General features: G+C 49.8%; 2 protein-coding genes and 1 long non-coding RNA gene across 12 annotated transcripts in view; 2 read left to right on the top strand and 1 right to left on the bottom strand.

Annotated features, from left to right (window-relative positions):
* The window catches only part of NRBP2 (nuclear receptor binding protein 2), a 56,196-nt gene extending 44,375 nt beyond the window's left edge, over nt 1-11,821 (top strand). For 2 of the 7 annotated variants that reach the window (XM_038391500.2, XM_043507191.1), the window contains exons 11-19: nt 215-347; nt 585-687; nt 886-936; nt 1,500-1,635; nt 5,998-6,051; nt 6,740-6,803; nt 7,802-7,875; nt 9,220-10,050; nt 11,333-11,821. In XM_038391500.2, the coding sequence (XP_038247428.1) occupies nt 215-347; nt 585-687; nt 886-936; nt 1,500-1,635; nt 5,998-6,051; nt 6,740-6,803; nt 7,802-7,875; nt 9,220-9,288 (684 nt within the window). In that variant the 3' untranslated portion in view covers nt 9,289-10,050; nt 11,333-11,821. Of the gene's footprint in view, nt 1-214; nt 348-584; nt 688-885; nt 937-1,499; nt 1,636-5,997; nt 6,052-6,739; nt 6,804-7,801; nt 7,876-9,010; nt 9,143-9,219; nt 10,051-11,332 lie in introns of all 7 variants that reach the window. The other 5 variants (XM_043507188.1, XM_038391496.2, XM_043507189.1 and 2 more) reach the window with 4 other exon arrangements.
* LOC122458563 lies at nt 8,845-16,347 on the bottom strand. Its single transcript, XR_006278608.1, has 3 exons — nt 16,257-16,347; nt 13,490-13,491; nt 8,845-8,855 (listed from the first exon to the last, which is right to left on the bottom strand). It is a non-coding gene; the product is annotated as an uncharacterized LOC122458563 (long non-coding RNA).
* The window catches only part of PUF60 (poly(U) binding splicing factor 60), a 52,322-nt gene continuing 40,267 nt past the window's right edge, over nt 15,673-27,727 (top strand). The window contains exon 1 of one of the 4 annotated variants that reach the window (XM_038391493.2): nt 15,673-15,886. In XM_038391493.2, coding sequence (XP_038247421.1) covers nt 15,860-15,886 — 27 coding nt within the window. In that variant the 5' untranslated portion in view covers nt 15,673-15,859. Of the gene's footprint in view, nt 15,887-18,615; nt 18,754-27,727 lie in introns of those variants that run through there. The other 3 variants (XM_038391494.2, XM_043507186.1, XM_043507187.1) reach the window with 3 other exon arrangements.

Below are 27,727 nucleotides of genomic sequence, written 5' to 3'. Positions count from 1 at the left end.
CACGAATTCCACGATCATTGCACCGAAGTCTGCACACTCTACAGTGTCCTCTGGTGACGCTGCTGATTGGCACGAGGCTATTGGAGCCCTCAGAGTACGGGCACTCATTGCCTCACCTGGGCGTGAGGAGACAGGCGGCTGTGGTGGCGCTGCAGTGGGGTGGGGAGGTCTCTGCATTGCTGCAAACTCATTGCCCCCCCCCTTTGTCTCTCAGGACTTCATTCTGGGGTGCCTGCTCCTCAACCCGGACAAGCGGCCTACAGCCAATAACCTGCTCTTCCACCAGGTGCTCTTTGAGGTCCACTCCCTCAAACTGCTGGCAGCGCACTGCTTCATCAACAACCAGTGTGAGTGAGTGGGGACGAGGAACGGGGACTCTCAGCCACAGCACCCTGGCACTAGACTGAGCCTTGAGCAGAACTGTACCAGATACAGTCACCCAAATCCCTGCCCCAGTGCAGCTGAGGGCATGGGAGAGGCTCTCTGGGCCTCTCCTGGGGGAAGGGGGAGTCTCTGGCCCCTACCTGCGGGAGAGTTTGTGCAGCACTCCCAGCTGACAAGTTCTTCTCTTGGCTTTGCTGTAGACCTGATGCCAGAGAACATGGTGGAGGAGAAGACGAAGGAGCTGGACCTGAACATGGTGATGGCGGAGATCCGGCGAGAGGGGCGGCCTGCAGTGCAGTGGAGGTGAAACCCCTGGGGAGGGGGATCTTGGGGCAGCACCAGCGGGGAGTGTGGATGGGCAGGAAACCCTGCAACCTCCACGCCCAGCAAACATGGCTTGGTGCTCCTAGTGTCACTGCCCCACCTCTCCCCCAACCCCTCTCTTCGCCCCTCCTTGCCCCACTATCCCCAGTAACCTCTCCACTTCTGTTTCTCTTCCAGATACTCAGAAGTCTCCTTTCTGGAGCTTGATAAGTTCCTGGAGGATGTCAGGTGAGCTGGGGATGGCTGAGGGATCCATGGGACACCACCCAGGCCTGTTCAGAAGCTCCTTGCGTGGATAACATGCTGCCAGTGAGGCTTGGACAGACAGGGCCTCAGCTCAGGCTCTCTAGTGCAAGCACCAGTGGGGTGGCTGGTTTCGTTCACTGACCACTGGATGCCAGACAATGCCTCGTCCCTGGGCTGCATGGAGCTGCCAGTATCACGAACACTGCAGGGAAGCTTTTGCAGAAATGTTTCCTTTCTGCTGAGTGGTTTCTGGGTCAGCTCCTGATTTGTCCCCCTCCCCATGGTCGACCCGAGCTGGCTGCCGTTCAGTCCACAGCCCCTGAACTGTGAGGGCCCCCAAGGCTAAAGCCCTGGGCTGCTGTAGGGCAGCCATGTCTGGAGTGAGGGGGAAGGGCTTGTGCCCTGCTGCCTCCCCCACATCAACAGGGCCCGGCTTCTTCTCCTCCTGCAGAGCACAGCTCCCCCGGGGCCATAACCCTTCCCTCGCCCCTTGCTAGCTGGGCCTGGGCATGGCTTGTTCTGCCTGACCTGTCTCTCTGTGGCAGGAATGGGATCTATCCCCTGATGAACTTTGCGGCCACCAGGCCCCTGCTGCTCCCGCGTGCGCTCTCCCAGCCTCAGGAGGACCCCCAGAAAGCCAAGACCCCCACCCCGGAGCCCTTTGATGTGGAGACGAGGAAGGTAAGGGCAAAAGTGGGACCATTTCAAATGTCACCCTGGGGACAGCACCCTTTTCTGCTACGCTCTTGCCCTGTGGATTCCCCTCCCACTGGTTTGGCACTGCCCCCAGCCCAGCTGCAAGTTCTCCTGCCGGCACGAGAGAAACATTTCCAGTGCCCACAGTGAGTGCTGTGGGCTCCGCACTTGGGATCGAGTTAATACACTTTGTTCTCAGCCTTGACCCATCAGAGCAGCCAGGCCGGGGCTGGGGCTGGTTTCCGGTGCATTTCCCAGGAGGTCCACAGACAGCACGAAAGCCCAGGGCATGATGGGAGGTAGGGATTGTTTATTATTTGATACTGACTTTACAGTGAGACCCCAGCTGAGATCAGGCCCCTGTTGTGCAGGGTGCTGCACAGAAAGGGAGAAAAATCTCTGCCCCACATGGCTTATTCTCTGGTGGAAGGTACAGTCTTGCCAACTGGGCAGAGCAAACAATTGAAGGGCGAAGGGGAGTGGGGCAAGCATGAGTGGATGCACGGTTACAGACACTCTCTTTCTTACTCCTCTCTATTCTTTGTATTACGGTAGCTCTAGACCCAGGACTCTGTTGTACTGGATGCTGCAGGAATGTAACAGAGACAGTCCGTGCCCCAGAACACTTACAGGCCAAATGTAGACTGTAGACAGCAGGGCAGAGGAGGCCCAAGGAAACAGGGGGACTATACGGGTCAGGATGAAAAGCAGAGGTCACAGCAACCAGCTGCCTAAGCGGTGCTAAGGGTTTTGTGGGCCTGGCGGCAGGGGGAGTGCTAAGGAAGGATTTGAAAGAGGACAATGAGGTGGCTTTGCAGAGGTGATTTGGGGAGCTTCTCCCATGCACAGTGGGTGTAATGAGAGATGGCTTGTGGGGAAATTGCTAAAATGGGCAATCAAGACTGGCATCATTTCCTGAATGAATGAAGGAGTTGACATTTCTATGGCACATGAAAAAAGATGGGGCAAGCGGGGATAGGCCATCAAAGGCTCTACAGCAGGGGTGGGCAAACTTTTTGGCCACCCCTGGATATGGAAATTGTATGGTGGGCCCCCTCACGAAACTGGGGGTTGGGGTGTGGGAGGGGGTGAGGGTTCTGGCTGGGGGAGCAGGCTCTGGGGTGGAGCCAGAAATGAAGAGTTCAGGATGTGGGAGGGAGCTTCGGGCTGGGACAGGGGATTGGGAAGCAGGGGTGGGGGTGAGGGCTCTGGCTGGGAGTGCGGGCTCTGGGATGGGGCAGGGGATGAGGGGTTGGGATGCAGGGGTGGGGGTGAGGGCTCTGGCTGGGGGTGCAGGCTCTGGGATGGGGCTGGAGATGAGGGGTTGGGGGTGCAGGAGGGTGCTCCGGGCTGGGACCAAGGGGTTCGGAGGGCAGGAGACAGATCAGGGCTGGGGCAGGGGCATGGGAGGGGTCAGGGGTACAGGCTCTGGGCGGCGCTTACCTCAAGCAGCTCCCAGAAGCAGCGGCACATCCTAATAAAGTTTGCAGATGATACAAAGCTGGGAGGTATTGCCAATCCAGAGAAGGATCGGGATATTATACAGGAGGATCTGGATGACCTTGTAAACTGGAGTAATAGTAATAGGATGAAATTTAATAGTGAGACTGTAGGGTTATGCATTTAGGGATTAATAACAAGAATTTTAGTTATAAGCTGGGGACGCATCAATTAGAAGTAACGGAGGAGGAGAAGGACCTTGGAGTATTGGTTGATCATAGGATGACTATGAGCTGCCAATGTGATATGGCTGTGAAAAAAGCTAATGTGGTTTTGGGATGCATTAGGGGAGGCATTTCCAGTAGGGATAAGGAGGTTTTAGTACCATTATACAAGGCACTGGTGAGACCTCACCTAGAATACTGTGTGCAGTTCTGGTCTCCCATGTTTAAAAAGGATGAATTCAAACTGGAGCAGTTACAGAGAAGAGCTACTAGGATGATTCGAGGAATGGAAAACTTGTCTTATGAAAGGAGACTTAAGGAGCTTGGCTTGTTTAGCCTAAATAAAAGAAGGCTGAGGGGAGATATGATTGCTCTCTATAAATATATCAGAGGGATAAATACAGGAGAGGGAGAGGAATTATTTCAGCTCAGCACCAATGTGGACGCAAGAACAAATGGGTATAAACTGGCCACCAGGAAATTTAGACTTGAAATTAGACGAAGGTTTCTAACCATCAGAGGAGTGAAGTTTTGGAATAGGCTTCCAAGGGAAGCAGTGGGGGCAAAAGATCTATCTGGTTTTAAGATTCTACTCGATAAGTTTATGGAGGAGATGGTATGATGGGATAATGGGATTTTGGTAAGTAATTGATCTTTAAATATTCAGGGTAAATAGGACTAATCCCCTGAGATGGGATATTAGATGGATGGGATCTGAGTTACCCAGGAAAGAATTTTCTGTAGTATCTGGCTGGTGAATCTTGCCCATATGCTCGGGGTTTAGCTGATCGCCATATTTGGGGTCAGGAAGGAATTTTCCTCCACGGCAGATTGGAGAGACCCTGGAGGTTTTTCGCCTTCCTCTGTAGCATGGGGCATGGGTCACCTGAGGGAGGATTCTCTGCTCCTTGAAGTCTTTAAACCACGATTTGAGGACTTCAGTAGCTCAGACATAGGTGAGGTTTTTCGTAGGAGTGGGTGAGTGAGATTCTGTGGCCTGCGTTGTGCAGGAGGTTGGACTAGATGATCAGAATGGTCCCTTCTGACCTTATTATCTATGAATTTGCCCTCCAGCTCCTATGCGGAGGCGCAGCCAGGCAGCTCTGCGCAGTGCTCCGTATGCAGGTGCCACCCCTGCAGCTCCCATTGGCCATGGTTCCCAGCCAATGGGAGCTGCGGGGGTGATGCTTGGGGCATGGCTGCGGGCAGTGTGTGGAGTCCCCTGGCTGCCCCTACACGTAGAAGCTGGAGGGGGGATGTGCAGTTGCTTCCAGGAGTTGTGCCGAGCCATGGCACGCGCAGAGCGGGGAAAGCCCCCAACCTCGCTCCCTGGCTGAAGCACTGGAGCAGGGACAAGCCCCGAACCCTGCTCCCTGGCAGGAGCTTGAGGGCCGGATTAGAATGTCTGAAGAGCTGGATGCGGCCCCCAGGCCATAGTTTGCCCACCGCTACTCTGCAGTGAAGGCACATATAGTGTATGTCTTTGAAGTGGAAGAGGCACTAGCAGAGGGACACAAAGCGGGGAATCAAAACGAGAAACCAGGAAGAGGACTTCTGTGCTTATTGTTTGTAAAGCCGTACTGCCTACGTGCCCCTGTAAACAGCGCTAGGCACTGCACAAACACTGACCAGAAAGAGAGCCTTGCCTCAAAGAGCTGATAATCTAAGTAGCCGTGTTTTTAATGGCTATAAGTGAATCTAGATGGCATTTGTCAAGGCCAGAGAAGAGGAGGTTGCTGTGGCAGGTTTGTGAGATGATGAGGGCCTGGATGAGAGATTTAGCTGTGTGGGCAGAGATTAGAGGCCTCCGCCTCCTTTTATATGCGGAGTTTAGCCACCAGGGGATAGCCTCTGTATTGAGGGAGGCTAGACATTGTAAACCAGACTCCAGATGTCAGGTTGGGCACTCTTCTACCACAGGTTATTGTCTGCGATGCTGCCCCATGGTCACAGCATGGGGAGGAAACCAGGCCAGGCCAATGCACGGTCTGGTCTGGACCTTTGGTCTGACCCAGTATGGCCATTCTTATGGCTGCGGCAACTGTGGATGACCCAGAGAGTAGTCTACGGAGCGTGGTCTAGTATCTAAGGACAAGGAGGCTGGTTCACTAATGGATTCCTGAATTTATTTAGGTCCGGCCTACACTAGGAAAGTATAACTGTTGCTGAGGGATGTGAAAAAATCTACCCGAGTGATGCAGTTAAACCGACCTACCTCCTGGTGTAGACAGCGCTAGGTGACTGGGAGAATTCTGCCATCAGCCTAGCTACTGCCTCTCTGGGAGGTAGAGTACCCTTGGCATAGCTTGTGTCTACACTGAAGCGCTACAGCGGGGATAGAAATGGGGATAGAAGGAGATTTCCCTTGAGGGGCAGGTTACTCCATAACTGTCCTGTACACAGTGTTCCAGCACCTTCCCCTTAATCAGCTAGTGCTGCCACTGGCAGGGACCGGTACTGGTTCAAATGGACACTGGGCTGGCCCAGTCTGGCAGTTCCTATGGGACAGAAATGAGGGAGGGAATGGGAGAAGGTTTTAGGTGGCATACAGGCAGCTGGGGTTGTGGGATGTAAGTCAGAGAGAGGAAGTCAAGCTGCCTGGGATATGGCAGAGCTGAAGGAGGGGAGAGTGCATGTGCCCCTGTGCTGCTCCCACGCTGATGTTTGGCTTGGTCTCTCCTAGGTGGTGCAGATGCAGTGTAGCATGGAGATGAATGAAGAGAAGGCCCAGTGGCATGTAAGTGATGAGCCCAGCACTGGGCCAGTACCTGAGCTTGACCCTCTTGGTCTGTCCTTCCCCTTGTCCCTAGAACAAAGGTTGGTAGGACATTTGTTACAGTAGCAGGCAGGGGTCCACGGTGTGGGGTGCTGCAGAAACAGTCCCAGCTAGTGAGTTTCAGCAGGTTGCCCCAAAGAGCTCCCTATTTTTAGGAAGACAGCTGGGCCGTGGGGTGTGAGGGGAGGGAGACAGCCACACAGATCAATGTTTCACAAACAGAGATGTTTACTTTTGGCTTTGTAGCTCTATAAATGAACCGCAGCATATAAATTCAACTAACATTCTCTTGGGGGATCCTTGGAGGGATCCTGAGCCCTTTATCTTCTGCAAGGAACTCCCAGAGCACTCGCTGCAGCCTGGAGCAAGGCTGGAGAGGGAAAGACTTGGGATTGTTGCACTGGGTGGGGTGTCTCCGATCCTACCCTTCTCCCAGTGTAATGTAGCATTTTAGCTGTGATAGAGGAAAGGACACATTCATTCCAGGCAGGGCCTTCAAAGGGCATGTCTGACTGGCTGCCCGCTATCTCCTGCACCAGCACTACCCGCTCCTCCCAGCAGCCTCTGGTGCTGGCTGAATGAGCTGCACATTTGTCTCCTAAGGAGAAGCTGATGCTCTTTTCTAATATGCTCTCTCTTCTTGCTGCAGCTCACACTCTTGCTAACCCTGGAGGACAAGCTGCACCGACAGTTAAGCTATGACCTGCTGCCAAGTAGGTTTATTTATAATTATCATTACCTATTATTGATCTAGTAGTCGTGCCTGAGGGCCCTGAGCGGGGTTGGGCCCCCATGGCACAAGGCCATGATCAGACTTACAGGAGGACGTGGTCCATACTCCAAAGAGCTCACAGTCTGTTTACAACCTGGTTTCCTTTCCTCTCTGTACTGAAAGAGGCAGACTGAACCTTACCAGCCAGGTGTAGGGTCCTGCCCACCTGAGCCCCTAGAGCAGTGGGTGTCCGGAGCTCACAGCCTCTGGGAGCATAGTGGAATGGCCATTAGGAACGTTCATGTTATCCTGATTAGAATTTCACTCCTGCACCCCAGTACGGTGACACCTGTCAAGAGAAGGGGAAGTAGGTCGTTTCTCCCCTGAGACAGCAGCCTTTTTCTGCAGCTTTAGTAAAGGGGAAAAATCCATGGCTGAGTGAGCTGCCCTTGTATGGTGTGAAAGTTCCTGGCCATTCGTCCTGGCTCTGCTGCAGAGCCCAGATGTGGTTCTCTTCAGAGCATGCCCAGTTCCAGCCTAACTCATGGGGAAGACAGGAGCCCTCTGGAGGAAAGTGCAGCCATCTTTATCTAGCACCCTGGAGTCAGAGTTCTTTACCTGGCCTCACAGACAGCCAAAAAGCCCAAGGATCTCTCTACACAGGGCTTGGTATCATAAAAGGCCCTTTTTGGTTTCTGAGCCAAAATGAGCCAAGAATGTCAAAGGGCGTTCTGCTGAGATGACTACACTTTGGCTGGTTTGGGAGTGGAACCTTGCAAAGCTCATTCCACCCGGAACTTGGCATGAGGCACACTCAGTGCTCACCTACATGCTCTGTCTGCCCCATAATCACATGGGCTAGTGCTCAGCCAGCCCTAGGCTCACTCCATCTATGTTCCCAAAGCCAAATGCGTCAGCAAAAGCTTCCAGCTGGGCTGTGTGCCAGGAGCAGTGCTCTCTGGAGGGAATGAGAGCTGCATGAATTTCCTTTTCTCACAGTTAACCCTGTTTCTGCAGCTGACAGTTCCAAGGGCTTGGCTTCAGAGCTGGTGCACTACGGATTCATCCATGAGGTGAGCCTCCTCCCCATTCCTTTAGAATCTGCATGACTCCCTCGGGCAGGGATCTGCTGCCAATATATTAACACAGGGCTCTCTAATTCTCCACAACACCCTCTGCCTCAGGGGCATGAGGGCTGCCGAGGGCGGGTACCTAGGCCTGGGGAGTCCACTCACTTATTTTCCCATTTAAGGAAGCTTTTTCTGATGACTGTGACCAGGATCAGACAGGGCCAGTTTATGGTTGCATGATGAACCCACTACTTTTTACCATGGTGCCATTCTTTGCCTATCTGCTTCGCTCAGGCCTTGCCCCAGGCTGCCGCAATGACAGGAGTAGCCATATTGTCATGGCACAAGTCACACAGTGAGTGGGACCAAATTTAAAAATGATTCTGGAGTATGAAACCAGAAGAGCTGCCTAGATCAAAGAGCCCAGATGAGACTCTCTGCCACCTCCTGCCTCCCCCAGAGAAGCATCCAAGCCTGCTGCTGCCCCAAACAGCAGTCACTGACCTACACTGCAGCTTTCTGGCCAGAAGATGGAATCAGTTCCCGCATCACCAAACCTGTGCACAGCACATTTCTCTTCAGTGGCCCCAGAGCTAGGAAGGGCCCAGCTAGTTCAGCAGTCCAAAGCCAGGGGAATGCAGATGCTTCGAGTAGCAGAGCAGCCTGGAGGAAGCCTGGCTGGGAGGAAGCAGACACACTTATTTTTGCCAAAAAATGATGTCGTGTTTTGGCCATGAGTTGGGAATTTGGAAACCGTAAGTGAAGTCTGGGAGAATTCCTCAATCTGAATCCTGACCCTATCCAAGCAGTTAGTCAGCTTTATCTGCCAGGCACTTGCAAGATGATGCATTTATACTTCGTTCCTGGACGGCCTCCTGAGCATATGGACCATATAGCACAGAAGTCATCTGCTAAAATAAACGGGGAAGACTTGGGAGAGAACAGGAGTCCCCTCCCGTAGAGCATTTCTGGAAAATACATAGCTCGTGGTACAATCTGTTGATTCCAAAGTCAAACAATTTTCTGTTAAGAAGCAGAGAGAAATGTCTCTCACAAGCTGGTGATTTTGTGAGTGTCGAGGTGTGTGTGTGACCCTCCGCGGCAGGGAAATTAACCAACCCTTCCTTCACTTGGGTAGGAGAATGTTACCATACGGCTCCTGGCAATCTGATGACCCCTCTACAGCATCAGCTGCTCTGCTTATCTGACCTTTGCCTCTCTGGATCTCCACAGCCCTGCTCTTCTCCTTGCTAACACAGAAACATGAGAGGTGATGGTGAGGGTTAGACGTGGGGAATGCTCTCAGCTACACCAAGCCTAATTAACCTGCTGATTCCTTTCTCCTAGGATGATTGTGAAATGCTGGCCAACTTTCTAGAAAATGCTTTCCACAAGCACCGGTCTCCTCCCTTCTGAGTCACCCCGATGACTGGGCAGACAGGTGCCCCCCAAAGGAGGATGGGAACTGTCCCAGGCCAGAAGGGGCTCTTGATCAGACTTTCTGCTGCAGAGGTGACCTCGCCATTTGTTCCTGGCTGTATCTCTACTGTCCATCTGGCCTGTGATTCAGAAAGACAATGGCAAGAAGAGAAAGGACCAGCAAACATGAGGCATTAGACATGCATCATTGTTACTAGGAACCCGCCAAGAATGTGCTCTTTAGTCCCCACTTCTGAAGGAGGCCAGGGCGAGCGGTGAGGTGGTTTAAGGAGTGGAGGATCATGCAGGAAGCTTCTGGCTGGCGGGGTTTTTGAAGATGCAAAGCTGCTGCAAGAGCTCACAATTGGTAAATTTACCTCTGGGAGCAAGAAGCACCTTCACTGTGGGCCATCACTTTGCTTCCTCAGCTGGAAATAGTCACAGCAGGGAGTGAGAGTTGGGTTGGGGGGAGTGCAGGTTTGGGAGGATCTTGAGTAGTTTCCTGTCTGCCACATTCCACCCCTTTTCCAGGCCTGATTCCTCTTGCTCTGCTGGGTTCTCCCACGGCAAAGGAGCCATTGCAATGCCTTATAAGAACTGGACTCCCTCTGCTAGGATGAGGAGAGGACATTGTGAACTTGACTGACATGGCATGGGAAGAAATTGCAGGAATCTAGAACCATTAGGTGGTTCATAAAATATGGATCAACAGAAGAACCACTGGTGCTGAGCACAGCCTCTGTCATTTCAGATTTCAGAGTAGCAGCCGTGTTAGTCTGTATTCGCAAAAAGAAAAGGAGTACTTGTGGCACCTCAGAGACTAACAAATTTATCTGAGCATAAGCTTTCGTGAGCTACAGCTCACTTCATTGGATGCATTCAGTGGGAAATACAGTGGGGAGATTTATATACACAGAGAACATGAAACAATGGGTGTTACCATACACACTGTAACCAGAGTGATCACTTAAGGTGAACTATTACCAGCAGGAGAGCGGGGGCTGGGGTGGAGGAGGGAGGGAGAAACCTTTTGTAGTGATAATCAAGGTGGGCCGTTTCCAGCAGTTGACAAGAACATCTGAGGAACAGTGGGGGGTGGGGGATAAACATGGGGAAATAGTTTTACTTTGTGTAATGACCCATCCACTCCCAGTCTCTATTCAAGCCTAAGTTAATTGTATCCAGTTTGCAAATTAATTCCAATTCAACAGTCTCTCCTTGGAGTCTGTTTTTGAAGTTTTTTTGTTGAAGTATTGCCACTTTCAGGTCTGTAATCGAGTGACCAGAGAGATTGAAGTGTTCTCCGACTGGTTTTTGAATGTTATAATTCTTGACGTCTGATTTGTGTCCATTTATTCTTTTACGTAGAGACTGTCCAGTTTGACCAATGTACATGGCAGAGGGGCATTGCTGGCACATGATGGCATATATCACATTGGTAGATGTGCAGGTGAATGAGCCTCTGATCGTGTGGCTGATGTGATTAGGCCCTCTGATGGTGTCCCCTGAATAGATATGTGGACAGAGTTGGCAACAGGCTTTGTTGCAAGGATAGGTTCCTGGGTTAGTGGTTCTTTTGTGTGGCGTGTGGTTGCTGGTGAGTATTTGCTTAAGGTTGGGGGTCTGTCTGTAAGCAAGGACAGGCCTGTCTCCCAAGATCTGTGAGAGTGATGGGTCATCCTTCAGGATAGGTTGTAGATCCTTGATGATGCATTGGAGAGATTTTAGTTGGGGGCTGAAGGTGATGGCTAGTGGCGTTCTGTTATTTTCTTTGTTGGGACTGTCCTTGATTATCACTACAAAAGGTTCCTCCCCCTCCCCGCTCTCCTGCTGGTAATAGCTCACCTTAAGTGGTCACTCTGGTTACAGTGTGTATGGTAACACCCATTGTTTCATGTTCTCTATGTATATAAATCTCCCCACTGTATTTTCCACTGAATGCATCCGATGAAGTGAGCTGTAGCTCACGAAAGCTTATGCTCAAATAAATTTGTTAGTCTCTAAGGTGCCACAAGTACTCCTTTTCTTTTTGTCATTTCAGAGTTTGTCTCTGAGCCTTCCAAAAATTCGCTAAATCCTAGGGAAAAGCCTTGATGTCTCTTCCTTCCCTGTTTCTCCTGTGAAATTTCCATCATTAGACAGGAGAATGGGGGCAAATATAGCTGCTGATTTGTCAGGTTCAAGATTGGAATATTATGCAAATAGGAATTTTGTATCAAAAGCTGTGCCATGCTGCTCTGCCTGCACCTCGCTGCTCTGAGTGTACTGTTCATACTGTGCCACATAGGCCATGCTGCACTGACTGTATCATGCTATGCTGACTTCCTTACACTGTGCCTGATTCCCTGTCTAGCACTGGCTATGTATGCTTTGCCATGCAGCACAGACTGTATTGTGGTGTGCTGGGTTTGCTATGCTAAACTGCTTTGCCATGCTGTCCTAGCTGTTTAATTACATGAGTTTTCCAAGTGCTGATATTGTGCTAACTTTGCAGATACTGACATTTCAATAAATGGATTGAAAAGAACAAGCCCCATCACAAAACATGATAACTGAGTGACCCATTCGGAGTCGTTGTGGATTGTCTGCTCTCCCCATTACACAAAGAAGGGGTAAGGTAGCTTCCTCTATGTTCCAATTGGCTTATCCAGAAAGTCAGGTACGCTGAAACGCTGAACAAATTAGGTGGAGAAACTTTATCCTGATGCTTGGTTCAGCGGGGCTTCTCACTCTTTCCACTTAAGCCAGGGCAAGTCTGGGCTTGAGTCTATGGAAATGATGAAAGCTTTCTTTGTGCGGTGCCTACTTCATATCCCTGATGGAGCAATTAGCTCTAGTTCGGCCCCTAGGTTGTCCCCTTGCTGATTTCTTTGTATAACCAACATGTTACAGCTTGATTTCTCCAGAGATTTTTCCTCCCAGTGACTTTGCTGTGCTCTGCAGTGGTGTATTTTGTTAGCTAATCTCTACACAATTCCTCAAAAGAAAAGTTTCAGAGTAGCAGCTGTGTTAGTCTGTATTCGCAAAAAGAAAAGGAGTACTGCTGGCTTCTTAGAGACTAACAAATTTATTTGAGCATAAGCTTTCGTAAGCTACAGCTCATTTCATTGGATGCATTCCCTAGAGTACATGATGCATGAGGCAAGGATGATCTGAGGTTGAGGAATGAAGCTCCACACCCTGAAAGAGCTCCAGCAAACAAAACACAGCAGTCTGTCTGCTCAGCACCAAGGATTGTTGTGATTTTTCCCTCAACACGCTCCCCTGCTGCAAAATATTTTTTCCTGGCAGAAGAACTCACTAAAAAAATACAGTGCAAACAATCCAAAGGGCTTGTAATCGATATCTTGGGTACTTATATGGCCCCCATCAGCCCAGTATCTGAGCGCCTCACACTCTTTAAAGACAATGCTATGCGATCCACCTTTGTGAGCCCTGTATCTCATTCTGTAAGTGTGAAAAGGCACATGTCCAAAAGGGATAGCTTCCAACTCTGCATGGAGAATACAAGAACTGAGTCACAGCCTACTGATTAGTTAGGTCTGCCAATCTTTTGCATCTGCTGTTAGGCACCAACATGCTTTCCAATTGTTAACACTATACCAGGGTTCACAAGACTATAACAGGGTTCCAAAAAGAACTAGATATGTTCACGGGGGATAGGTCCAATGGCTATTGGGCAGGGATAGTGTCCCTAGCTGCTGTTTGCCAGAAGCTGGGAATGGGCGACAGGGGATGGATCACTTGGTGATTCCCTGTTCTGTTCATTCCCTCTAGGGCACCTGGCATTGGCCACTGTCGGAAGACAGGTTACTGGGCTGGACGGACCTTTACTCTGACCCAGTGTGGCCATTCTTATGTTCATGCATGAGATGCTGAGCTATTGGTCTCTTCAAAATTAAAAGACAAATCTGAATTTTGATTTTACTTCTACCATTTTGCCACAATTGCCACCCAACTTCTTCTGCAAAAATAGATTTTGGGTAGATTTGTAGATTATAAAGTAAGATGGGCCCACTGTGATCATATAGCCCAGGGGTTTCCAAACGGTGAGCTGCAGCACGCAGTCCCAGGGGCTCGGCCATCATGGGCAGAGTTTCAGTGTGGGGTGGGGGAGGAGGCGAGCAGCAACACCAGGTGCTTTGTGCATCCAGGTCAGTTTCTCCATGTGGGCTGACTAAGGGGAGAGTGGGAGAACAGCTCCTGATGCCTCACAGCACAGCCCACGTGGGGAAACGGACCTGGACGCACAGAGCACCTGGCGTTGCCGCTCACCTGCCCTCAGCCCTGTAACCCACAGGGGGCAGGAGGGGACAGAGGAATGTTTGGGGAGGGCAAGCGGCAATCTCCAGTGCTCTGCGCATCCAGGTCAGTTTCTTCAGTCTCCAAGATCAGGTAGGTGTAATCCTTGGTGGCGGCAAACCACTGGGTGCTGATAGCCACAGTGACCCTGCAGGACAGGTCTGGCCTGGCCCAGCATGCACACAGCCACAAGTAGCAGAGCCACTTTCACTGTGCAACCTAGAAAGGGTAGCTAGGGATTGTGCACAGGCGGGGGGTAGCTCAGCACATAGCTCGGTCTCACAGCAGCAGCACCCCCTCAGACACAACCCCTCCTGACATCCTCAGCTACGCCCCTCCTGGCATCCAGCTACCCCTGAGCTACCCCCTGCCTGCACATAGCCACTAGCTACCCCCTTGCCTGCATCCAACCCCTAGCTATCCCTGCCTGCACCCCAACCCTAGATACCCCCCCGCCAGCCCCCGATCTACCCCCTTGTCTGCATCCAACCCCTAGCTGCCCCCTGAGCTACCCCCTACCTGCACACAGCCCCAGCTACCCCCTTGCCTGCCTCCAACCCCTAGCTGCCCCTGCCTGCACCCTGATCCTAGATACCCCCTTGCCTGCCTCCAACCCCCAGCTGCCCCCTTGCCTGCCCCCTGACCCTAGATACCCCCTTGCCTGCATCCAACCCCTAGCTGCCCCCGAGATATCCCCTGCCCGCACACAGCCCCTAGCTGCCCCCTTGCCTGCCTCCAACCCCCAGCTGCCCCCTTGCCTGCACCCTGACCCTAGATACCCCCTTGCCTGCACCCAACCCCTAGCTGCCCCCGAGATATCCCCTGCCCGCACACAGCCCCTAGCTGCCCCTTGCCTGCCTCCAACCCCCAGCTGCCCCCTTGCCTGCACCCTGACCCTAGATACCCCCTTGCCTGCACCCAACCCCTAGCTGCCCCCGAGATATCCCCTGCCCGCACACAGCCCCTAGCTGCCCCCTTGCCTGCCTCCAACCCCCAGCTGCCCCCTTGCCTGCACCCTGACCCTAGATACCCCCTTGCCTGCATCCAACCCCTAGCTGCCCCCGAGATATCCCCTGCCCGCACACAGCCCCTAGCTGCCCCCTTGCCTGCCTCCAACCCCCAGCTGCCCCCTTGCCTGCACCCTGACCCTAGATACCCCCTTGCCTGCACCCAACCCCTAGCTGCCCCCGAGATATCCCCTGCCCGCACACAGCCCCTAGCTGCCCCTTGCCTGCCTCCAACCCCCAGCTGCCCCCTTGCCTGCCTCCAACCCCCAGCTGCCCCCTTGCCTGCACCCTGACCCTAGATACCCCTTGCCTGCATTCAACCCCTAGCTGCCCCCGAGATATCCCCTGCCCGCACACAGCCCCTAGCTGCCCCCTTGCCTGCCTCCAACCCCCAGCTGCCCCTGCCTGCCTCCAATCCCCAGCTGCCCCCTTGCCTGCACCCTGATCCTAGATACCCCTTGCCTGCCTCCAACCCCCAGCTGCCCCCTTGCCTGCACCCTGACCCTAGATACCCCCTTGCCTGCATCCAACCCCTAGCTGCCCCCGAGATACCCCCTGCCCGCACACAGCCCCTAGCTGCCCCCTTGCCTGCCTCCAACCCCCAGCTGCCCCCTTGCCTGCACCCTGACCCTAGATACCCCCTTGCCTGCATTCAACCCCTAGCTGCCCCCGAGATATCCCCTGCCCGCACACAGCCCCTAGCTGCCCCCTTGCCTGCCTCCAACCCCCAGCTGCCCCCTTGCCTGCACCCTGACCCTAGATACCCCCTTGCCTGCCCCCTGAGCTACCCCCTTGCCTGCCTCCAACCCCCAGCTGCCCCCTTGCCTGCATCCAACCCCTAGCTGCCCCCGAGATACCCCCTGCCCGCACACAGCCCCTAGCTGCTGCCCCTCCAGGCGGCTCGCTACTGGCCGGCCGCGCCGCGCAACACCCCACGTTCTCCGCAGCGCCCAGAGCAGGCGCAGGCGCGGGACGCGTCCTGGCCTTGGCCCCTCTCGGGTCCCGTCCGAGCTAGGGGGAGGCGGGGCTTCCAACTAGCTTTGCCCCGCGCCTCCCCCGGCAATAGTGGGCGGAGCCAGAGAGTCCTGCGCCTCAGCACCGCCCGTTCGGGCCGCAAGGCAGTTCTCGCGAGGGTTCCCATCTAAAGCGGCAGATGGCAAGATCCCGCGAGAGTTCCGCTCCGCGCAGGCGCTGTCCTGTCGCGAGATTCCCGCCGAGGAGGAGGCGGCGGCGACGGGGCCCGGGGCCGGCTGGACAAGATGGCGACGACGACGAGTATCACCCTGGTGAGTGGGCCCTTCTCCGCGGGGGGCGGCCCCGGGGACCCTCAGCCGCTTCCCTGCCGGTCTCGGCGCCAGCGCGGCCTGCGGGCGCTTTGAGCCCGGTCCCCCCGGGCCGAGCCCCGCGGAGCCGCCTGGTCTCTCTGCGGCCAGGGCGTGCGGCCGGGCCCGCGGGGCGACAGAGGCGCGTGAAGCCGGGCCTTGGCGCTCGGGCGCGGAATGGGACGTTGAAAGCGGCACGTGCTGGGCCCGCGGATGCGCCTTGGCTCGCGAGCCGCTGGGGCGTCGCCGGGAGCGGGAGGCTGCGAGTCTCCGCGCCACGGGCTGGGGGAGGGGCACGGAGAACTGTGCAGGGGAGCGAGGCCCCTGCTCAAACCCGGGTTCCGAGCAGCAGCCCTGTGAGTCTGTATCCGCGCAGGAGGATACAGGAGGACTTGTGGCACCTCGGAGACTAACCCGTTTATTCGGGCACAAGCTGTCGTGAGCTACAGCCCACTTCACCGGATGCATCAGGGTTACGGGTAGCATCGTTGCCGTCACTGGGCCATTGTCCCGCCCAGAAATTACCAACCGGCACCGGGGTCAGCTGCACCGGACAACGCGTATTTGGCGATCGATGAAGCCATAGCAGAAGCACAAACGGGGGCTTTAGGTAAATGTGGTGAAAACCGCCGCAGGCTTTTCTGTCTTTTTTTTTTAAAGGCAAAGAAGGGGATTCCCGTTCCCCACGAAAAAGAACGAGGAGTTCTTGTGGCTTCTTAGAGACTGACAAATTTATTTGAGCATAAAGTGGGGTTTAGCCCACAAAAGCTTATGCTCCGATAAGTCTCTAAGGTGCCGCAAGTCCTCCTCGTTCTTTTTGCGAATACAGACTAACACGGCTGCTACTCTGAAACCTGTTGTTTGCATAGTGTTGTCTGTCTGGAGGTCTCAATGTGAGTGACTTATTTATTACCTGAGTGTATTTTGGAGAATGGTGCGAAAATGATGGCTTGTCATTGCCCTTAAGGATTTACACAGAGCTCTTTGTCCTCCATTTTGGGGCCACATATAGCTATACTTGGAAGAGGTTTAGCTTCATGTTTATCTTCAAGAGGAGGTTCTTGCCAGGTTCCTTTCCACCCCTGGCCAAAAGAGGAGTTTCTGTTTGGAGGCTCTGTGGTCCTTTGGAGGTCTAGTTATGGAGGTTAAGTTTATTTAATGGTTATTAGCCAGGATGGGTAAGGGGGGGGAGGGATAGCTCAGTGGTTTGAGCATTAGCTTGCTAAACCCAGGGTTGTGAGTTCAATCCCTGAGGGGGCCATTTGGGGCAAAAATTGGGGATTGGTCCTGCTTTGAGCAGGGGGTTGGACTAGATGATCTCCTGAGGTCCCTTCCAACCCTGATATTCTATGATTCTATGAATGGTGTCCTCAGCCTCTGTTTGTCAGAGGGTGGAGATGGATGGCAGGAGAGAGATCACTAGATCATTACCTGTTAGGTGCCCCAGAGGGAGTGAACTTGGCATTGTCCGCTGTCAGTAGACAGGATACTGTGCTGGATGGACCTTTGATCTGACCCAATATGGTCATTCTTGTATTCTTTTCTCCAGCAACTGCAGAAGATGACAAAACTACTGTCTAGTGATAATATATAGTTGAGAAGCGTACCAGTGCAGTCATCCCTAGAGTGTACAGTAGGTCAGAGGCTCTGTGTCTATAGAGTTTGGAGCTTCTGAGGTGTGCTCTGCATTGTGAAATGTCAGGAGGAAAGGTGCAGAGTTTGTGAAATGTAAACATAGCGGGGAAGAAGTGTATGCTGTTGGGATAATTAATATGGAGGAAACTGTGCTTCCTTTTTCTGGCTCTGCTCCTGGAAAGAGCAGGAAAATTGGAGTCTAAATATAATTCCTATTCTATGTGGTTGCTATTTCCTTGGAGTTTTCCCTTTATTGAACTTTTTTTCTGAATGTGTATTCATTAATTTTACACTGCTGCATAAGTCTTAATTTTCTTCAATATACGTGAGGTACTAAGCATCAGTATTCACCCTTTCCACTATTGTTTTCATAGTTATCACATAGTCTGTGTCAGTATTCCACAGAGATACCTTCCCTTACATGTGGTGGCCTTTTAATTTTCTCTTTGCTGTTTAATTCACTTTTTGCATATTCTTCATCTTGAGAGCTGAGCAGTGGTGTTCCATTCTGATTTCAATAGGACAAGGCAACATGCCTGGAACATTAGGCAACACTGGAGGCATGTGTGGCCAGATGTCCCTGGCATGTTGAGTAGTAGAGAAGCAATTAATGACTTGGTAGTTTCCAGGCAATAGTAGTTTTACTCTGCTGTTCTTCTGTTTTCTGCAGATGTTATGTGGGAGAAGAGACAAATTACTTGATTGTCTTTCCTCTTCCTTCTGTCACCAAAAGGTGCGGCAAAGTTAGTGGCTAAGTTCTTAGTAACTTGTGCTATTTGCAAGGAGCACTGGCATGATCCTGTATATATAAGAGGATTGAGAGAAGCAAAGATGGAAGTGTACTGCTCAGTTTTAGGGTGGCTGTTTTGAGCTTCTTTTTGTGAATAGTGATTGGATGTTTAGAAAATTCTGAAATAAAATATTTAGAATTCTGCAGCACACTGTCACTGTGAAAGTGTATGAGCTCTTCCAGTAAGACCAAAATCAAATAGAAGCCTTACATATCTGCTCTTTATTTTGCTTTCTTTTCTTTGAAGTGGACCATGATAATGGGACAAGAGCATTCTGCCAGTGCGTGGGCCATTGTCGGGGAAAGACATCAAGTAATCTGATAGAACTGCACCATAGGCTGTTTTGGTTGACTGAAGAACAGCTTTGGGACCATAGCAGTGCAGACCTAAATCGCTTAATTTTGAGTATGTACTAGTGGCTTTGATGCTTGATTATCATTTAGTGTGGGTGTTTTTTTGCTGCTTTCATTTACTCCTCAGAGAATCCCACTAGTACTGGAATTTAGTGTTTATATAGTGTTTTTACATTTTTAAAGGGCTGTAGGCATGTTAATAATGTACATCTGTAGATGTTATGTTTGCATATCCTTCATGATGGCGCTGTTCATGTTATGTTTATCTAGAGTTTACCTCTTTACATAACACAATGGACCAGGGGCCACCCAATGAAATTAATAGGCAGCAGGTTTAAAACACACATAAGGAAGTACTTCTTCGCACAGCGAACCTGTGGAACTTATTGCCATGAGGTGGTTTGAAGGCCAGAAATATAACTGGGTTAAAAAAGAATTAGATAAGTTAATGGGGGATCAGTCCCTCAATGGCTGTTAGCCAAGATGGTCAGGGACACAATGCCGTGCTCTGGGTGTCCCTAAGCCTCTTGACTATTAGAGCTGGGACTGGACAATAAGAGATGAATCACTTAGTAACTTGTCCTTTTTTCACTCCTTCTGAAGTATCTGGTACTGGCCACTGTCAGAAGACAGATTAATGGGCTAGAAAGAAAAGGAGTACTTGTGGCACCTTAGAGACTAACAAATTTATCGGAGCATAAGCTTTTGTGGGCTACAGCTCACTTCATCGGATGCATCACCTTGCATCCAATGAAGTGAGCTGTAGCTCACGAAAGCTTATGCTCAGATAAATTTGTTAGTCTCTAAGGTGCCACAAGTACTCCTTTTCTTTTTTGCAAATACAGACTAACACGGCTGCTACTCTGAAACCTGTTATTAATGGGCTAGATGGATCATTAGTTTGACCCAGTATGGCCATTGCTTCTTTACAATAAAAAGAAAAGAAAAGATGTGCAAGTCTAAATACTTACATTTGCAGGGTGCCCTTAAGGCAGAAAAAATTGAGTTCTTACAGTGGGATGCCACCCTCCCACCCCATAACTTCTCCTAGCTCTTCACCTTGTTTTTAACCAGCCTTGGGATTGTAAATTTAAGAGGAGAGACCTGTGAGTGTTAAGCCTCTGCATAGTTTATTCTCCACCTCTCCCTGGGCAGTGCTGGATTGTGCCTATAGTTTTGTTTTGTTTTTTGTTTTTTCCCTAGTGCTCAACAATTCAATTTGGAGTCTTTGAGAAGATCCTAGTATAAACAGTGTTGAGCAAATACTCTTTCCAAAACCTGGACAGTCTCCTAGTTTGATTTCTCACCTATTCAATCCTAAATCTTATAGGGTTTTGCTGTTCAGTTAAAGAGTTTGCCATTTTGACACCTGGGATGTGAATTCAACAACCTATTAGGCTAAATGTGATTTTTTTACAAAAGCAATATGCAGGATTTCACCCTTCTCCTAGGAAAATGCAGGGAGGTCTGCAGAAATACAGTTCAGTGAATGAGGATGGCATTTAGAGCCTCACTTTTAAAGCCACATGAGACTATCGAAATGACTAAATCATTGGTTCTCAAGCTTATTTGATCAGGCCCCCCCTTCTTTGTGTGTCTAGTTGTTTATGCCCCCCAAGACTAGATAGATGCCAGACTAGCAACTTGCACAATCATAGCAGCTGTGAGCACTAATTATGTGCATAATTTCATGTATACTTTTCAGGTGCAATTGCGTGCCTGAATTTGAAAACAAAGACTTGCATGCCTGGAGCTTAACGTTTAGGTCAAGTGCCAGGAAGCTTGCATGGTTCAGAGTGCTACATAGTACTGAACTGGGACAGAGGGTCAGGTCGTAATTCCATTTTAAGCCTATCTTTGTATGGTCTGTTCTCTGAAATGCCCCTTCCTTCTGTGAATATGTATCTGGTTGTAGGTTTCAGATTAGCAGCCGTGTTAGTTTGTATTCGCAAAAAGAAAAGGAGTACTTGTGGCACCTTAGAGACTAACAAATTTATTTGAGCATAAGCTTTCGTGAGCTACAGCTTACTTCATCGGATGCATCCGATGAAGTGAGCAAGCTGTAGCTCACGAAAGCTTATGCTCAAATAAATTTGTTAGTCTCTAAGGTGCCACAAGTACTCCTTTTCTATCTGGTTGTAGTTTCTGTTGCTGTCTTTGGCAGTCCATTGCATACACTAATAGCCCTCCATATGCTCAAATAAATTTGTTAGTCTCTAAGGTGCAACAAGTGCTCCTTTTCTTTTTCTATATACTTGTGTTCCCCTGAACATCTGTAGCCTTATCAGTTTGTTTCTCTGCTTTTGAGCTTATCTTCTTCCTGAGTAGTTCAGTGGTGCTCCCACTATCTATACCTCTGGTCCTGATGGTCTCCTTTCTAGTAATACAAACCTTTTTTTCCTTTACCTTTCTTTATAGTTCTAACCCTGGAAATCTGTTGATTCCTCTGTACCTTCTGTATAGATTCATATTATCTGTGTCCAGAACTGTGTGTGCCAACCAATCATACGATATACAACTGATCCTAATGTACTGACTAAACTTTTAAAATTTTTTTAGACATTAGTGCATTGATATTGATAGTGCTATTAGCCAGGATGGGTAAGGAATGGTGTCCCTAGCCTCTGTTTGTCAGAGGGTGGAGATGGATGGCAGGAGAGAGATCACTTCATCATTACATGTTAGGTTCACTCCTCCTGGGGCACCTGGCATTGGCCACTGTTGGCAGACAGGATACTGGGCTGGATGGACCTTTGGTCTGGCCCAGTATGGCCATTCTTATGCTTGTATGTTTGATAGTAATTGTTCTTCGTTTTCAAAACACTACTTTTTGGGTCAACAAATGCAACCTTGACATAAATTACAAAAACAAAATTAATAACTAGCAGCTAACCTCATAACCGCCAACAAAACTCATCCCCACACAGAGCTCACTCCAGTCAAACCTCTTCCTTTGCAGAAGTCTCATTTAGTAATTGTGTGCCTCAGAGGTCAGCACGTAGGCTGTATTTTCGACCAAGAGGGGAACCTGATTGTTACATTATCTGGAGTGGCTCATGACCACGAGTGCCTACCTCAGGGTAGACTGTCAAAAACAAGACAGACATTCCAAGCTGGTGGTATGTTTATAGGTTGATTTCACCAACCCAGTAACAAGTGTGAACTTCTGGATCACGATATCGGTCTCCTCATGGAGTCACAAACAGACCCCTTATGTTCTCCAGTCTGTTTTGCCACCCAGGCAAGCTGGGCTTAGTGATAGATGGTCATTTATGCCAAAACATGCAGGTTGGTTCCAGTCCAAAGAGACCAGTCACATACCCAAGAACGTACATTAAAGACAACGTCTGTAGCCAATCCTGTAATAAACTAGATAAAGTTTATTAACAAAGGCTATGTCTACACTAGCACTTTTAGTCGGTAAAACTTTTGATGGTCCGGGGTGTGAAAAAAAAACACACCCCCAACTGACAAAGTTTCACCACCATAAGCGCGAGTGTGGACACTGCTCCGTTGGCAGGAGACACTCTCCTGCCGACATAGCTTCCGCTCGTTGGGGGTGGTTTAATTATGCCAACACAGGCTAGGTCTACACTATAGACTTTACAGTGGCACAGCTGTACCTCAGCAGCTGCACTGCTGTAAGGTCTCCTCCGTGTAGCAGCTCTATGCCAACAGGAGAGAGCTCTCCCACCTGCACAGTTAAACCACCCCCAATGAATGGCAGTAGCTATGTTGGCAGGACAGCATCTCCCACCGACACAGCGCTGTCCACGCTGGCGCTTTTGTTGGTGAAACTTATGACGGTCAGGGAAATGTTTTTTCACAGTGTAGTGTAGAAAAAGCCTAGTGTAGACAAAGCCTAAGAGAAAGTAGTTTACAAGTTAAAGCAAGCAATGGTACACACAAATGAATTACCATCTATGGTTCCTAAAGCTGACAGAGATGTATTAATCTGTCCATTCAAAATGTCTTTCAGGGAGAACCCAGGTTGACCCTGGGGACCTCTGCTTTAGTTTAGTGTCTCTGGTCGTGTGAGAGTTCAAAGAGATGAAAATATTCTTTATTGATTGAATCCCACATTAGCATTTCCATTATTTTGCTGTGGATTGATGTCAGGTTAGCAATACAGCCTGGGTCATTCCGCTTGTCCTTTTGGAGTATTGTTGCAATATTAGCGCTCTTCTGTTCTTCTGGAATTTCCCTGGTGTGGCAGGATTTGTTTGAAAATTAATAACTGGCCAGAGATCTCCTCATCCAACTCTCTTGGGATTCTTGGTGCAAGTTATCTGGCCCTTCTGATTTAAAAATGTTTATTCCTAGTAGATACTGTTTCACACACTTACACCTTCACCAGGCTCATCTGTGGTCGGCTGGTAGGACTAGTAAGACTGGTGGAGTGCTGAACCGGTCCTGGCTTGTGGCATAGCTGGACCCTATGCTGTATCTCCCCCCTCCTCCTCCCTGTTCATGAAAGGGGTCTCTGTCTTGGGCTCCTCTGAAACATCCATGGTGGTTACAAAATGTTGGCTGGGTCCCTGTCAAATACAGCGTGCAGCTCCTTGCAAAAGAAGTAGTCTGCAGCTCGGCATCAGATTGTTTGCCTCCACAGCATTGTGCTATGCCTGGCACAGGTCCTTTGTTTTCATAGATGATTAAGGTTGGAAGAGACCTCAGGAGGTCATCTAGTCCAACCCCCTGCTAAAAGCAGGACCAACCACAACTAAATCATCCAAGCCAGGGCTTTGTCAAGCTGGACCCTAAAAACCTCTAAGGATGGAGATTCCACCACCTCCCTAGGTAACCCATTCCAGTGCTTTACCACCCTCCTAGTGAAATAGTGTTTCCTGATATCCAACCTAAACCTCCTCCGCTGCAACTTGAGACCATTGCTCCGTGTTCTGTCATCTGCCACCACTGAGAACAGTCTAGATCCATCCTCTTTGGAACCCTCTTCAGGTAGTTGAAGGCTGCTATCAAATGCCCCCTCGTTCTTCTTTTCTGCAGATTAAATAAGCTCAGTACCCTAAGCCTCTCCTCATAAGTCATGTGTCCCAACCCCCTAATCATTTTTGTTGCCCTCTGCTGGACTCTCTCCAATTTGTCCACATCCCTTCTGTAGTGGGGGGCCCAAAACTGGACGCAATGCTTCAGATGTGGCCTCACCAGTTCCGAATAGAGGGGAATAATCACTTCCCTCAATCTGCTGGCAATGCTCCTACTAATGCCGCCCAATATGCCGTTAGCCTTCTTGGCAACAAGGGCACACTGTTGAGTCATATCCAGTTTTTCATCCACTGTTATCCCCAGGTCCTTTTCTGCAGAACTGCCGCTTAGCCAGTCGGTCCCCAGCCTGTAGCAGTGCATGGGATTCTTCCGTCCTAAGTGCAGGACTCCGCACTTGTCCTTGTTGAACCTCATCAGATTTCTTTTGGGCTAATCCTCCAATTTGTCTAGGTCACTCTGTACCCTATTCCTACCCTCCAGCCTATCTACCTGTTCCCCCAGCTTAGTGTAATCCGCGAACTTGCTGAGGGTGCAATCTATCCTATCATCCAGATCATTAATGAAGATGTTGAACAAAACCGGCCCCAGGACCGACCCCTGGGGCACGCCACTTGATACCAGCTGCCAACTAGACATCGAGCTGTTGATCACTACTCGTTGAGCCCACCATCTAGCCAGCTTTCTATCCACCTTATAGTCCATTCATCTAGCTCATACTTCTTTAGCTTGCTGGCAAGAATACTGTGGGAGACCGTATCAAAAGCTCTGCTTATGTCCAGATATATCTCATCCACCACTTTCTCCATATCCACAGAGCCAGTTATCTCATCATAGAAGGCAATCAGGTTGGTCAGGCATGACTTGCCCTTGGTGAATCCATGTTGGCTGTTCCTGATCACCTTCCTTTCCTCCAAGTGCTTCAAAATGGATTCCTTGAGGACCTACTTCATGATTTTTCCTGGGACTGAGGTGAGGCTGACTGGTCTGTAGTTCCCCGGATTCTCCTTCTTCCCTTTTTTAAAGATTGGGGGCACTATATTGGCCTTTTCCCAATAGTCCGGGACCTCCTCCAGTCACCACGAGTTTTCAAAGATAATGGCCAATGGCTGTTGCTGATCCACGTTTCACCCTTTTGCTTGCATCCCCCATGCAATCTTTTTGTAGATGTCCATGTTTCTACAGCTGATCTGTAGCTGTGCTTGCACAGCCTCTTCTCCCCACAGATCCAGGAGATCTAATACCGCCTTTTTACTTCAGGCAGGAGCGTGTCAAGTGCACAGAGCCAGAATGGTTGGTTGGGCAGTTGAACACCATCAGGGCAAGCTAGGTGAGGAGGGCAATCAGAAAAAGGCATTTAAAAAATAAGCAGGAGGTTTTAAGGGGGGTGGCAGCTTCCGGTCTTTATGACCCTTAGGCAAAGGAGTTTACAGTTGTGATCATAGTGGTCACTATCATAGGAACTGGGGCATTGTGGGACAACTGCTGGAGGACTACTAGGGTCAACAGAGGTCACAAAGTGCTATATTTGCACAACACCAACCTCAGTAGATTGACAACGTCTCTATGCCTTGTAGCGTGATGGTCTTATTCTGTCACAGTAATGGGGTGCTTACATCAGCTAGAGAAATTTGAATATAGAGATGCACAAATAGGTCAACAAAAGATCATGGAATCATAGAAGATTAGGGTTTGAAGAGACCTAAGGAGGTCATCTAGTCCAACCCCCTGCTCAAAGCAGAACCAAAGATGAAGTCTTTGAGTCAAAGATGACCTACATTGATCTAACTTTGTAGTGTAGACCAAGCCCTGGTGTCTAGAGTAGGCCACCCTCAAAGATTAGACTGGTGTTCAACATTACCTGAACATCTTTACCTGATATGGCGGTTACAGTCACAAAATGGAGTTCACAGTTTGACACAGACCTACCACCAATCTGTCACACTTGTCAGTACAGGGCCTGAGTATAGATTAGAGCTGGAAAGTTGCTGGCTCCTACTAGCTGGAGTACCTGGGTGTCCATTCCTGCCAGTATCACTTACACAGTAGACTTTTGAGAAGGATTGTTAAGAACAGCTTTTCTACTCAGTAGTGCTGGTGAAATGTAGGGAAGCACAAGAGCTTCATTAGAATGCTAGGATTAACACCTGACTCTTGAGGAAAAGTATATTCAATTTCTAAAGACCTTACCTGCTCAAAGCTGTCTTACGTCTTACTCCAACAGCACAGTACCCCCCAGCAATGAAATTCCATCTACAGAGTTGGTGCCTATCACTATAGTATCCAGATATTTCCAAAAGATAACCGTGGGACTATCGTCTTTGTTGGGGAGAATAATAGCAGCAATATAACATAGGTAATTTCTATGAGGATCTACTGTCCAGTTAACAGGAGTTTTGTATTCAGTACACCCATTAAAAGTATAATGAATGTTTTTCACTTGTGAGAATTTTTGTGTAGAATTTCTATTTCCCGGGGCTTTTAAATTCTGAATCAAAATTCTGTGCTGAAACTGGGAACACAGATTCTATGCTGTGGGAGGCTAGTAGGTTTAAATTCATTGTTTTTTTTTTTTTTTAAATGGGAGTTTTCTGTAAGAGAAAAATGACTAACAATCTGTATGAGAGATTTTTGCAGCTTGTTGCAACCTGCCTGCATTCACTGGGTGAAATGGATCTTCCCTTCCTTGCAATAATTTCCTGAAGGATACTGAGCTGTGTGGGCAAGGCGGGACAGACACTGTCAGGCTATGAGGGATGTGGTGTTGCTAATGATGATGTTTCTCTGCTAGAATTATTTCTAACTTTCTATGAACCATATAAAGTGTTTTGTAAAATCTGCACTTGTCAATGCCAGGCCTCTTGATATATGTAAAGAGAGCAAGTGTCCTGATGTAACACAGCTCTGTGACAGTTATAGATTCCAAGGCCAGAAGGAACCATTCTGATCATCTGCTCTGACCTCCTGTAAAACACAGGCCATAGAACTTCGCTGAAAATGTTCCTAGAGCACATCTCTTAGGCCTTGTCTACACTTGCAAGTTAGAGCGCATTAAATCATCCCCGGGTGCCCTAATTCCTGAGTTCACACTGGCAAGGCACTTAGAGCGCCTGAACTCAACGGCTGGAGTGCCCCTGATAATCCACCTCCACGAGAAGCATAGAGCTTTCTGCGCCCCGCCTGGAGCACTGGGGTGTCAGTTTGGACGAGGTATTGCATTACCGTGCTGTGATTAGCCTCCGGAAACATCCCATAATCCCTTGAAGTCAAATAGCTACTCTCGTTGTTTTGAACTCAGCTGCAGGCATGCGGATATCCCCTTTCAAAGCTCTGTTTCTGACAGCCGGCATGCTTCTCTGCTCCAGGAGACAGTGAACCATTACTGTGGAATGCTCCTGCTGCAGAGGCAGCTGTGCGCGGGTATTTGAGTGTGTGAGAGAGAGGCCGGGGGGTGGGGGGGTCGGGTCTTATGTGGTTTCCCCTTTAAAAAAAAAAAAAAAAAAAAAAGGAGCACTCCTTTTCTTTTTGCAGATTCAGACTAACACGGCTGCTACTCTGAAACCTGTGGTTTCCCCTGCCACTGTCTGAACTTACAAGACAGCATGCTGATGCACTCTCGGCCGCCCCAAAACATACTGTCTTCCCCCCAAATACACACGACACACTCCCTGTCACACTCCATCCCCCCCATTTGAAAAGCAGCTGGCAATCTAGTCGGATGCCCTGGCATTGCAGGAGTCCCTGGTGTCTCTGTGGCGTTGCAAGAGCTGCTAATGTGGCCACGCCACTGCACTTGCAGCTAACAATGTGAACATACGGCAGCGCTGTCTCTGCTGCTGTCTCTGAGGGCTGATTTAACTCCCAGCGCTCTACATATGCCAGTGTGGACTAGCCTTAGATAAACATCCAGTGTTTGATTTAAGAATTGGCTGTGAAGGAAAATCCACCATGACCCTTGGTAAATAGTTCCAATGGTTAATTATCCTCTGTTAAAAAATGTGTGCATTATTTCCAGACTTATG

The sequence above is a fragment of the Dermochelys coriacea genome, chromosome 2, assembly GCF_009764565.3.
Source record: "Dermochelys coriacea isolate rDerCor1 chromosome 2, rDerCor1.pri.v4, whole genome shotgun sequence".
NCBI classification, from domain to species: Eukaryota; Metazoa; Chordata; order Testudines; family Dermochelyidae; genus Dermochelys; species Dermochelys coriacea.
This window is presented reverse-complemented; position numbering and strand designations above follow the sequence as displayed.